The sequence below is a fragment of the Zonotrichia albicollis genome, chromosome 4 (genome assembly GCF_047830755.1).
Source record: "Zonotrichia albicollis isolate bZonAlb1 chromosome 4, bZonAlb1.hap1, whole genome shotgun sequence".
NCBI classification, from domain to species: domain Eukaryota; kingdom Metazoa; phylum Chordata; class Aves; order Passeriformes; family Passerellidae; genus Zonotrichia; species Zonotrichia albicollis.
In genome coordinates, this window is record NC_133822.1 from 15,438,596 (window position 1) to 15,451,596 (window position 13,001).

Consider the following 13,001-nt stretch of genomic DNA (forward strand, 5'->3'; position numbering starts at 1 on the left):
CAACATGCTTGTGCTCTCATCTAGCACAGCAATAGCAAGCAGACACAATGAAGGCAGTACCTAATTTCAGAGAAATCTACATTAAAGAGAAGAGGGAGGTTCTCCTATAGATTTGTGTAGACATTGAAACTTAAAAATTATTCCCTCATCTCTGCCTGTATTTAATTCATTATTTGGTGGGGTTTTTTGTTGTTTTTTTTTTTTTTCCTACTATAGCACTTGAACAAGATGCAATATTATTATAAATTCAGACTATTACTGAAAAATAAATTGGCAGGCTTAAAATGCATTCACTGGTTGAGAGCACTATCTGACTGGTCTGCTGCTGTGTGCTTTGCTGATATTTTAATAATGCTCTGTGAAAATCACAACAAGGACCACAGGCATCCAACAAGGCTTTTTGAAGGCTTGGACAGACAGAAGTAATTCAATTGATGCCCAGAGTCACGGAACATCCATGTACCATCTTGTGTCCTGAGCAAAACCTAGGAACTCTCCTGTGTCCCACTTTTGAGTTGACTGCTACCCAGTGGGTGTGTGCCAGTCACATCCTTGGGACAGAATGAGAAAGAGAAAGCCAAAAAGTCCCATCAGGGCAGCAACACATTAATAGACACAGAGTAACCAGAGAAAATGAACAAAGGACATCAGATCACTGCTTACAAGATCTTAAATTAATAAGCAATGCAAAATTCAGCCAACTGAAATCAAAGTATGTAATGACATTTGTTGTAAGCTTGGGACAGCACCAGATACAGTAGAGGTATCATCTGGGAGAGAACATAACAAACACCCAAAGCAGATCATGCCCTTCCTACTTTGATGAGGAACATCCAAATCTTTCCTCCCCAAGGTGGTGAGAGAAGCAGCCAGAAATTACAAGTGAGCAACTGGGAACCCAACATATTCCTGTTTGTACCAGTTAGCTACAACCTGTACAGATACAATGCAAACTGTTCTGAGGAGACAGCAGATGGCATTCTTAGATTTTTAGATGCTTCAGGACAAGCATCTTAGTGACATGGCCTCCCTTTCAGACCTGTGCCCTACACCCAATCTGAATAACTCTGGGCATTGCTTGAAGAATGCAAAAAAGGTACTAGAAATGTCTGATCCATCCAGAGCCCTTCTGGAAATTCTCTTACTAAGCCAAGAGAGGTTTTTTACTATCTCCCTGTCTGTTCTTTGATGTCAGCATGCAGTTTGTTTTCTTCTTTTGGAAGGGGCTGCCTACACCCTGATGTGGTCCCATATTATGATATTGGGATTTTTTTCTGTTGTGAAGACACGCTGAATAATCATGCCAGCATGCACAGTAACTCGTAGGATAAAAGCTGAGGCGGTTATTAGGTAGATTTGTAGTCAGTGTTATTTTTAAAAGAGCTGCATAGACAAGATCAAATAAATATTTCCCTGTTTTCATTGGCATTCCTTAAATATGACAGAAATCTTTATGAAGGAACAATGTGCCCCTGTGAGTAATTATCCTTAGCAAGACGAACCCCTCTTTGCTACTGCCACACAGACTTAGCTTCTTCTGCCATAAATTACATAATTTTGCAGGCTGTACCTCTCAGGGAAGCAGGCTTTGATTCCTGGTTGTGTAATTCCTACTCACAGGGATGATCCCCTATACCTAAGGGAGATGCTAGGCTGGAATCAAATTACTCCCTTGAGTAACAGTGACCTAAGTAAATAAGGGACTTGCAAGCATGTGTGGAGCTTGCAGTTAACCACGAAGAAACAAGCCTAATGAGGACATTTAGTTCAGACTGTTCTATCCTTTCTAATCCACTCCCTCCCCATTTGTAATGAAAGCAAAACAAATTGGCCACTTGAGATTAAAAACAGCGAGGCAAGGACATGGGAAAGGTGGTGCAACTTGTCCTCTCATGGTTCTGTATGTGCTGGAGAGGTGGCACAGAGGGTTAAGAAGTCTTGCTGAAGAATGAAGGAGAACTTCAGGGATCTGCCTGAGAAGCTACAGCTTCTGGACCTCAAGAGAAAAGGAAGATTTTTTGGCAAAAACTGACATTATTTAAAGTAACAACAGCAAAATATAAGGCAGAACTAATATCTGGAAGTCAAATTTTGCCTAAATGCATATGATGTAATTCCCTGTGTTGTCAAGGACCTTTATCTTGTAGGTTTGGTAGCAGTAAACTGTTAAGTAAGGATCCTAATAAGGATTTCCTCCTTATACAGCTTACCGTATTTAGTTCCTACACACAGACCTTTCACACTTGGGAGCTCTGATCAGACCACTTCTCCTATGTCCTCCCACTGAAGGCAAGCCACAATCCTGCCCTGGTGTGTGGGCCACAGCATAACCTCAGGAGGGCAGATTTAAGTCCCTTGCTCCCCCACTGACAGTGAATAAATGCAAATCACATGCAAGACACACCTGTCAACCGTACATTGCTAGAAGTATATACATTTTAAAAGTCCATTCCAAAAGCATACACACGTTAAAAATCAATTCTAAAAGTGGTCTTCCTTACACCAGTTAGCATTTCCTTAAGACTTAATGCCTGCTGTTCAACATATAGAAACAGTCAATGGCTCAACATTTCTTTGCCATATTCCAAAACCACACAGTTATCAAAAGAGATGCCACTTTGGGTTCCTTGAATTCTCTGTGTTTGTTACCTCAATTACATTATTTCCTCAACTCTATGTCATGGTGTTAATTTTCTCTCACAGAACAGAAAATAATGAGAAATTACAGTTGAAAAGTTTGATTGGGCACTGAAAAAAAAAAAAGAATCCTGAATGCAAACCAGATAATTGCATTGGACGTGCTTTGTTTCAACAGCTGCAAAATGAAATAATTGTAATGGGTTTAGTGTGCTGTCTCAGTGGCTGGGAAAGAGGAGGGCAATCCCAGGCCACACAGTCAAGAGCCTGGGATGGACTAGGGTGAATGTCACCACTGCACATTGAGATATAGAGAGAGACAGAGCCAACATCTCGGGCTGCTCTAGGTCCTGTCACCCTCCAGCAAAGTGGTTTGGCAAACTCCAGTTGGAATCATGCTACAGATGAGAATATTGTGCTTTCCTTGGGAAGGAACATCTGAGGGTGGTTAAGCATCCCCATTTTGATCTCCCTGCTTTACACAGCCCAGGCAGAATGGAAGGTTCCAGAGGCAGAGTGCCTGCAGCAGGAGCTGGGCCCTCTGCATTGTGCTTGATCCTTCCTAACTGGCCCAGCCTTCTACACACACCAAGCAAAGAGGCTCTGAGGATGTTTCAACTACAAACAAGTTCAATTTGGCTTCTAGGATAATTCAGGTGTACAAGGATTATGCAAGATAGAAAATGTTGAAGCTGTTCCCCCCAGTTAAGTACACTCCCTCTAAATCAGGTGTAGTGGAAGGCAAAGTCTCTGTTATAGTATGAGTTTCTATCTCACAGCATTAAGAGCTCTTCTCATGGGGCAACAAGCATCAAAGACCCATTTTACTATAAATCATTCAATAGCAAATTCCAAGTCCTGGAATCAAAGATGAGATAGAGCAGTTTCTTAGTCTTACATTAGAAAGATGAGCATGGTGGTTCTGAAATGCCTCCGCTGTCTTAAACTCTGTAAGCTACTCTGTATTTTGCTACAAACGTTCCCCCATATTTTTCTTTCAGGGGGAAGTATCACTGAATTATGAGCCTATACAGACAGAATTCCCCTGTGATTTCAAATTATTAGATTAGAACACATCCCTTGAAAAGTAGGAGAAAAATATTTCCAGTCTTAGTGTTAGGAACAGTCACCATTGGAAAATACAGACTAAAACCTCAATATCTTGTAAGTATTTGAAAGCTTTTACTCTTACTTCTCCACAAAAACCTGATTGCGATTTAGCACACACATATATTTAGGCAGTCCCACACACAAAAACACCTAGAGAGGAAAAAATCCAGTCCTATCACACCTGTGATTTCCTTGCTTCATCTACATGCAATAATATAGCAAATTGACAATAAAGACAACTGGGTGACTTTGCCAATCCAGCATCTTTCAAATGAGCAAAACCTTTCCTCTCCCCATAGAGCCCTCAGGATGTATTTTACTTCTCATCTTCATTGCCATATGTGGTGAATGTGGCATTATGGACCTGGATGGCTCAGATCTACCAGGACATTGCAAGGAAAGGTAGAATACTTTCCTACCTGTTGCAAACCTCAAAGAAATATTTTTATATATGCCAGAGACTTTGGGATAAGAGAGAATTTCTCTCTGTGGCAATGAGAAAACTCTGCAATAAATATGGGGTACAGAACATTGCTGAGACTGAGAAAGCATTGTAGATTTTAATAGAGCATTTCAGGGCAGATTACTAATTGTAATGAGACAGACCAAAATCTAAAAATGTCTAAATTTTTCATCCACCTTGTCTGAATGAGCCCAATTTTCTCATAAACTCAGAGTAACCATGGACTGAAATATAAGCATCATTTTGAAAAAGTATGTGCTCTATTTAATTATTTAAATACACATAAATGTAGTCCTCTGTAGGCATTCACACATGAAAATTCTGGTCTTATTTAATTCAAAAATGTACTCTGCCAGTTACATGCTGCTGTGTCACTAACAGAAGGACATTGCATTGTCATGGGGAGGGTTTGCCTTAGGTCCTTTTGCTCTCTTTCCCTGTTATACAATTGCTGCATCTCCAGCAGACGGTGTAAGCACTGGTGCTAGAGAGGTACCTACACTGCCTTGGAGTAAATCTCCTGCTACAAGACTCCAGTAAAGCTTGAACACATCACAAGCTTAGCTTTCTGTGGTTTAAAAAAAAAAAAAAAAAAAAAAAAAGACATCATGGCAAGTTTTTGTTCCAGTGGAACAGTCAAGTTTCCTCTCTAGCTTCATTAAGAGTAGCAGGATCTTCTGCCCACATAAATCTGTGTTGTCAGCAGAGGATCTTGTTCAAAACACAAATATGGAGCACAGCAGCTACTCAAAAATCATATGAGTTCCAAATTGTCTAGGAGAGCTTATCAATTAAGTCTGGCAAATATCAGATAGGCAATAACCAGTGGCAAAAATGCAATTACATTAAGACAAAGTACAACATAAAGAGAATGAACAGAATGTATGAGGTGATATAATTATCAGCACGAATAAAGGTGATAGAAATGGAATTTTATAAATTACAAGGGCGTGAGCTAGCATGCGTAGGAGTAACTTATTGCCCTTTCCAATAGTCAGGAGTGATTTTCCTCTTTAATTGGATCATGCTTCTTCATTGCCCAATTGGATGTTTCTTTTTGCCCTCCTGAAGCATAGAATGTTTAAAACAGGTTTTAAAATATGTAATAACATAAAACCAAGAGAGAAGAGTAATCAACAGAAAACTCATAGCACAAAAGGGCTGACTAGATTCTGTCCCTAGAAAGCTTTACAATACTTTACACTCCTGCCAAAGGAGATACTGGGTAAGTTTCCAAGACACTAAAGTGATTAAGTTTTGGTTGACATGCTGATTTTGCACTTGTCTACTTATGTCCATCAAGGGAATTGTTTTTCTTCTCTCTCCTTTCTCTAACCACTCTATTGATCTTAAAGCCCCACATCAAGACAGATGCTCTAAAGCACGTGTGAAGTTTTCCTTACAAGGAGACTGCTTTGGTACTGTAGCAGTAAAGTTCTTTCAGCAACCAAAATAAAGTGTGCACTGCAAGAACTGTGTTAATATGGCAGTAACAGAAGAGTTGAACAATGAAATCTGGCCTGGGTATCAACGATGTCATTTTCAAAAGTGACTTTACTACAATGAAACCAAAATAATCCGTGTGCTTTGCAAAATAATCACCATTCATCTACATACTAATGCCAGCCTAGAAGAACCCAGTGTGGACCCCTTTTCCAGAGGCAGTAGGACTTAAAAAATGTTGTAGGGGAAAAAAAAGTTTTCTTAATTAGCTCAAACTCTATTCTGTACACAAAGCAAAGGCCAGCTGTGGGATGACAGCTGTGGGAAGTATATCTAATCTACTGCTCTGCTATACACCTCACACATAAGAACTGTACCTCTGACTCCAAATTAAGTTTTCTGGAAAAGAATTCAAACGTATTTAAAAAAGAATCTAACACAAAATCCCCTCAAACCAAATCCAATTGATCCCTGTGGAGTTTCTTGGAAATGTGTAAATACTTAACACTATTTTTTTAAAGTTGTACTGGGAACCCAAACACTTTGAATTCAGTTCCTTTGAAGGCTTTTCCTGTGATGGTACAGTTATTTTCTGTGACATGGATAAAAAAAGTCTGTCCTATCTTTTGAACAAAATGTCTTGTTTTCTTCCTTATGACAAGCGGTCTTGTGAATGTCCACATAACCACAAAGCATAAAAGTGTCATCTGTTCTCTTAAAAATTATGAAATTTTGATGTGCCCACAACCATCATCCAGATGTAGTCTTCAGGCTTTGTTGAACTCATGATCTCAAACCCTTTTGATTTTAGGAGGCACTAATGTAATCTGGGGCCTTGGACAGTTTGATCCTAGCAAAGATGGTCAAAGGTACCTTTTAGCTTGTCTGCCCATGGGTGAGCCAGCTTTGCTTGCACATGAACCACTTACTGCACGGACAGGCCCCCATTTCTTGGTTGAGATATTCACTGGCAAGAGACAGCCAAGTCCAGGAATTAAGCATGCATGGAACTTGGGAAAAGGGACTGTGAACTCTTAATATCCTCTACCCATCTATCTGAAGCTGTTGGATTGTTGTGTTGACCTAAATCTAGCACTGATAGCCAATAGGAGACATAAATAATTAGAAGCCACTTTTAGAAGTGTTAAATCTTGAACTTTTGTTTCCAGCTCTCAATCTGCAAAATGCAGACACCAGTGATTTACTTCAGAGGGAAATTAATATGTCTTTTCCCCACCTCAAACCAAACTTATTGGAAACTTTCTATATGCTGAGACAGGTCTTTAAATGCATGAACCTGAATACAAAACATGTCCCACTTAAATTGGATTATTTCCTATGGATTGAGCCAGAGACAAAAAAATCCCCATAAACTCCTTGTGACTCAGAAAAAATTATTCCATGCTGCAAGCCAACCTCTCCACCTCAGACAAGCTATTTCCCAAGACCAATTCTAATGAGTATAAGATTTGAATGCAAAAATTCACCACGTGTTTCAAAAATTAGTTTTATAGGAATCATTGTGCTTTACACACTTTTTTTCCAAATAGTGGTAGTTAGATCTGGACCTCAAGCCAAGCAGCAGATGTTGGAATTTCCATGCAGAAGGCAGCTGCCAGTGACCCAGAGCATCCCCTCTTACTAAAGAGCTGCTGCTTCCATACAGAGTCTGTTAAGCGAGAAGGAATTGCAGCGTATGTTACACCCATGTAATTTTAGGACAAATCTGTGCTGGCTTTTTTCCTTACAGGGGGAAAGCCTTCTGCATTTTGGAAGGGCAAGGAAGCAAAAAAGCATATCTTTATAAATGGCAAAGCACGGCAAGTGCAATGTTGGTAACTCACCCACTGGTGTTTATGATGCCTCAGGGACAGAACTTGAATGGGACCTGAGACTTGACTTCTAAACCTCTGCACTAAACTTATGTAAGAATGCAATCCTGTAATGTGCTATTTATGGTTAGCTTAGGCAATCTTATCTAAAAGGCCTCATGAGAAAAGTTATGCTCTAATACATATGGATGCGATAACATCTATTCTAGGCTAATCAACAGGCATTTGTACAATTAAAAAATGCCCAGTCAAGATTGAGGCTGCATTAGCTACAGATCTCAGTAGGCATTTTAAAGCCATGCTGGCCCCCAGGAAGCCTGGTTTAGCAAATATGTCCTTAGTCAGAACCAGAAAGATTAATAGCAGATATCTTGTCAGATGAAGTTGATGGTTTGCTTGCTTCACACTGCATTTTATTGTCTAGACCAAGTGTTTGTTAGTCTGCACCAGGCTCCCTGGCTCTGCTCTAGTACAAATTAAATACTCCTTGATGAGAAAACTCACAAATGGCCTGTTAGTCTATGCTGGGATTGAGATTGGACATGAACTGTGTCAGGCTTGGTTCCCTCAGCTTCCTCAAGCCCTCCAAGAGCACTGAGCACACAGCCAAGCTCAGTCTGTATCAGTACAACTGATACCGCAGTTTACGGCAACTCAACACAAGGTTTTCGCATGACTAAGGTTTGAAGTACTTTAAGATACCAGTCTAACAAGATCCTCAAATAAAAATAAATAAAAATAAATAAAGTGCTTCCTACAGCTATTCTGGAAAAGATTAACTCATTTTCTGCTCACTACATCTCTCTTTGCTATAATCGTGGAAACCAATGACAGTTTTCAATCACCTCTCTGTCCATAAGGTAAACAGGTCCCATCCATAACAAACTCTAAAGCCAAATGATATAATTTTCCCACATGGTCGTGTCCATATTCCACCTCCACAATGGAACTCCCAGTCTTAGTTACTCATAGCTTCATTGCAAACAAGAAAAGGGATGAAAGACTATGAAAGGCTGCTTGAGGACTTTCTCAGAGGCATTACAAATAATTTAAGCAAATCAGACTAACAGAGAAGGTAGCATGTCATTGTCCTGTATTCTGTTGCTTCTAAACTGTTTCCAGTTCTCTTGATCTGAACATCACATATAAAGAAGAAAATTCAATTTTAATGAAAAAGTTCCTTTCCCTCCAAAAGCAACGCCCATGACCGTACAGAATTTCCATCAAAGTCAAGAATTTATAATACCAAACTTCACCATTTAAAAGATTTCATGCTTGACATCACAAACCCCCTGGATCTTCCCCTTTCATTATTTAAAAAGGTTGCACAATCAGACTTGACATACCATGAGACTTCCATTGATTTTCAGCTCTGCTTTGGTCATCCTTTGATTAATGTCATGCTTATCACAAATACATACATTTGAAAAAAATCTTCCCCCACACACCAAAAATAATCTGTATCATGCTCTGTCTCCAAAACTGTTACAAAAATTACCCCTGCTGCATGTCACACCACAGATACAGCTGAGAAGAAAACAGCGGTATTACTTACTGGGAACTCCAGACACCAGCCGTAGCGGACGTAATACTCGGAAAGCCCGCAGTGCTTTAACATCGAATCCGGCACCTTTTCCTCCTATTGAATTCCCCCCATCTGCTTTGGTTGCTTGTTCTAAAATTGCACTAAAAAGCCTACAAAAAGAAAGAGAAAACAATCTGTAGGCAGGCAGCAAGGCTTGGGCTAAACAGGAACAGAGATCATCACCATCATCTCACCCAAGTTATCTCACAGACCTGTGAAGGGTGTCACACCTCTCTCTGACATTCCCATATGGTGGAGGAAAGACAGACTCTTCCCATATGCAACAGCCTATTGGGGGTGTCTATACCATTTGCCAAACACTTGTTTCTGGAGCAGACATAAACATGACAAAAAGCTCCTCCTTCGTGCTCCTCCATGGCTCCTTGCAGCCAGCTATGGGCTGCCAACACTTTGCTGTCTTTATTAACCAACAATCCACCTTGGAGGAGAAAATCATCACCCTTAATTAAGCCAATCATTAATTATCTGCCACCCATTTTACAAAGAATTAAGATTCACCAATGGCACTGCAGGTGGAACTTGGTGTAAACTTGAAGATCCTTCAAGGGGCAAGTTTTTAGTTAGAGTGTATGCTCACACTGTGCTTGTGGATCCATTTGTAAATCCCCTGGTGCACTGGCTAAGGAGAGTGCAAAACTGTAGTAGTCTGATTATTAGAATGTTTTATTATTCCAGCCTTAATGTTTTATCTTGGCTAATAGGAGTAGATGCTTTAAGGAGAAGATGTCTCGCTCAGAATGCATTTAAAAAGGCAGAGCAAGGAAGAAAAAGGCAATGTTCTTCTGTAAAAAACCTGAAGGCTCACCCTATCTGTTAATAAGAACTTGATTTAATAAATTAGCTTTCAGGAAGCAGCTTCCATTTTTCTGGTAAAACATTAGTACATTTGGGGGAGAACGGATTCCTCATGAATTTGCTAATGATATTGCTTTCAGCCTTGAAATCCTCAGCTTGAACCCAGCCAAATTCAGAAGAGGTTAAAAGCTGTTCCAGCCTAAATGGATGTTTGGAGCTCTGTAAATAAGGCTTGCTTGGGAGTGGCAGAGACCCTTTGGTCTGTCGGGTGCCATGGAGGTACCACAGACAACTTGAAAGAAACTTCCTGAGATGAGAGAACCAGTCAAGATGGAGAGCCTGGACACAGCAATGGTTTCTCTCACAGGCTTTGTAGTCTGTGGTGCCCCTGTCAGGATCTCATCCATATCCTGACTGGCACATTCCACAGAGCCCCCAGACCATGGGTCAAGCAGACACTGAGCTGGCTGATGGCTTAACAAGCAGCTCCAATGCCTGCAGCCTGCAGATAAATCTTACTGATGGGGTCACAAACACAGGGAGCTTACCCTGGATATTCAAATGAAGATCCATTTACTGAAACATCTAAACCAACAGATTTCCCCAGCACTAAATCCACACAAAAACATGGATTAGGGAACCGCAAATGCGAAATTCCTTTCTTAAGAAGGTTTTTGGTTTGCTTTTTTTTTTAATTCATATTGAGAGTCTTATAAAACTTGTCAGCTGTGACTGAGGAACTCCTAACTTGATCTATTCAAAGCATCAACTTGAAGCACTGCAGAAAGATTTAACAACTAGGTAACGAGCATGGGAAAAACTGTGTGTGAGGAGGTTGGATGCTGAGTTTGTAGGTGTTGCAGAAGCAGGATACAGAGAAGAAAAAAGCAGAGCCTCTGAGAAATACTGCATTGACTACAGACATCACATAGAGAGACAAACAAGGGTTGATGCAAAGAATGTGAATTATTGGAATGTATGCATTCCTTAAGCTGTGTACACAAGTTATACAGTTGCAATTATCTGCTGGTCTTCATAATAGAAACACTGCAGGTCAAATTTGGCCTAATGCATTTTCAGTAAGTGACTGATTAAGCTCTAGCAATGTGCTCTGTTTCACATTCAAACATTTCTATCTTTCTAGTCCACAGAATTCCCATAATAGGTGATGACTGACATACCTGCACAACAGACCCAGTCTCCCGGGATCCTCTAAAGGAAAAATAATTTACTGCAAAAAGGTTTCTAATACTATTTTTCAGCTCCAAGACTAGGAATCTCAAGGAGCTCTGAGTCAGCAACTGTGCAGAACAGGGGGTCCATTTTCCTGATCCTCATTTTCACTGTCCCCATGTTTTCCCAAAGAGCAGCTCTTGGCACCGGGCACTGATGCTGTTTGTGCTGCCACCTGTACAGTGAGCAAACCAGACTGCTCTAGAATTCTGCTGCCCAAGCAATGCCCTAAATTAGTTCAGGAGGAGCAGAAACACAACCAGTAGGACAACTCACTCCTCTGGAGCTAGAGCCTGCCTTCCCAGGCTAGTGCAGCTCCACTGCAGGCCAGCTGGCCTTGTTTTTGTGCTCCAGCACTGGCATGCTAAATGTGCTCTTTTGAAGTACCCACAGTCATCTGCTTTTGCACTTCAGGAATAATTTGCAGTAATTCCTGCTGTTCCTAATTTTAAAACCTACATTTAAACTTGAATTGCATTACTCCTGCTAATCCTGCTTTAATGCATTTACTCCATGCTTTATATTTCGCCTGTACTAATCCTGCTTTTTCCTAATGCATTACAACTTCTTATTTCTCCCATTAATTTCACTCTGCCTTCTGTATTAGGGTCTAGCCTGTGCTCAGTGTGGCCTACTGAATCTCTACTCCACTCTTCAAGTTTATAGAACACCCTGTAAATTTTTCTTCTTTGTCCTCAGCACCTCCCTCAATCAGGCATGGGCAGACATCCATGATGTACAGGTACCTAATGCTCTTTGGTTTATCAGCTAATTGTTTTCTGAGACTAAAACAACTGGACAGATGTTAAACTACTGATACAAAAGATGAGGCCAGAGCCTCATCTATCTTATATAGGAAATCCTGCTCTTTGAAGAAAACATTTTGGGAAAGTTTTCAATAGGTATGGTGGAGTGAGGTGCAGTTGTTTATCAGTAGATGAATTAGCATGCTCCAAGCATAGGGTGACAGAGAAATAAAGTTTGGGTGATACAAAAAAAGCAAGAGGGTTAATCTCTTGCAGCCTCTGGAAATCTCAACATTAAACTTCCCCTCCTCCAAAAACCAGATATCAACCTTATTTACTTCTACCTAATTACTTTCTGCCAGTGTAAATTCACGCCCCATTTTCATTTGGGTATCATACTTTCCACTGATAAAGCACAATTAACATCACCTTAATTTCTGGCTTTCATTTGTGACATGACTATACCCTAACTAAATTCATCTGACAGACATGAACTATAAGGGCAGAAAACCAAACTTTTATCACATGCATGTATAGATATGCTCCTTGCTTTGTTTGGATTTTTTTAAATTTACATGTGAAGTAAGAAGCTATCTTCACTGGGGTTTTTTTCTTGTATTTTTCTATTTCCCTTTTGACATTTGATATATCAAAAGGGTTTTCACTTTGCTAGATGACCTCAACAGCAGCATGATAAGGCTGTAACCTGCTCTTCATCTCTTCCTCTGTGGGGAGTACACTGTGATTTTTATAGCATAAAAAAAGAACTTGTCATGGTCCTCCAAAATATAGAAAGAAAACAGAGGCCTTGGTATTTCTAAGGCAAAAAATCAGCAGAGAAACATAGCTGAAGAAAAATCCTCTTAGGTATAAAAAAAGAGTAAAGCACAAAGGTTTTTTTCACAGTGTTTTACAGTTCACCTGTGATTTGTGAGTGTGAAAATGTTTGGATCTTCCCTCTAGAAACTCGCCACAGGTCTTCAGTAAGACAGAAACTGAGACCACATTTTCCAGTCTGCTCTGACTTCAGATTTTGTCCAAATGTCTTCACTGCTTCCCTTCCCAAGTAAGACTATAACATTGCCTTTCAAATTACACCACCTTTTTCTCTGGCAGTAGCTACAGGTCCTTGGAGA

The 13,001-nt window shown here is 40.2% G+C and overlaps 1 protein-coding gene across 8 annotated transcripts in view; it reads right to left on the reverse strand.

Annotated features, from left to right (window-relative positions):
* CACNA1C (calcium voltage-gated channel subunit alpha1 C) overlaps positions 1–13,001 on the reverse strand; it is a 451,825-nt gene that overhangs the window by 175,281 nt on the left and 263,543 nt on the right. For all 8 annotated transcript variants that reach the window (XM_074540180.1, XM_074540173.1, XM_074540179.1 and 5 more), the window contains exon 5: positions 9,041–9,180. In XM_074540180.1, coding sequence (XP_074396281.1) covers positions 9,041–9,180 — 140 coding nt within the window. The remainder of the gene's footprint in view (positions 1–9,040; positions 9,181–13,001) is intronic.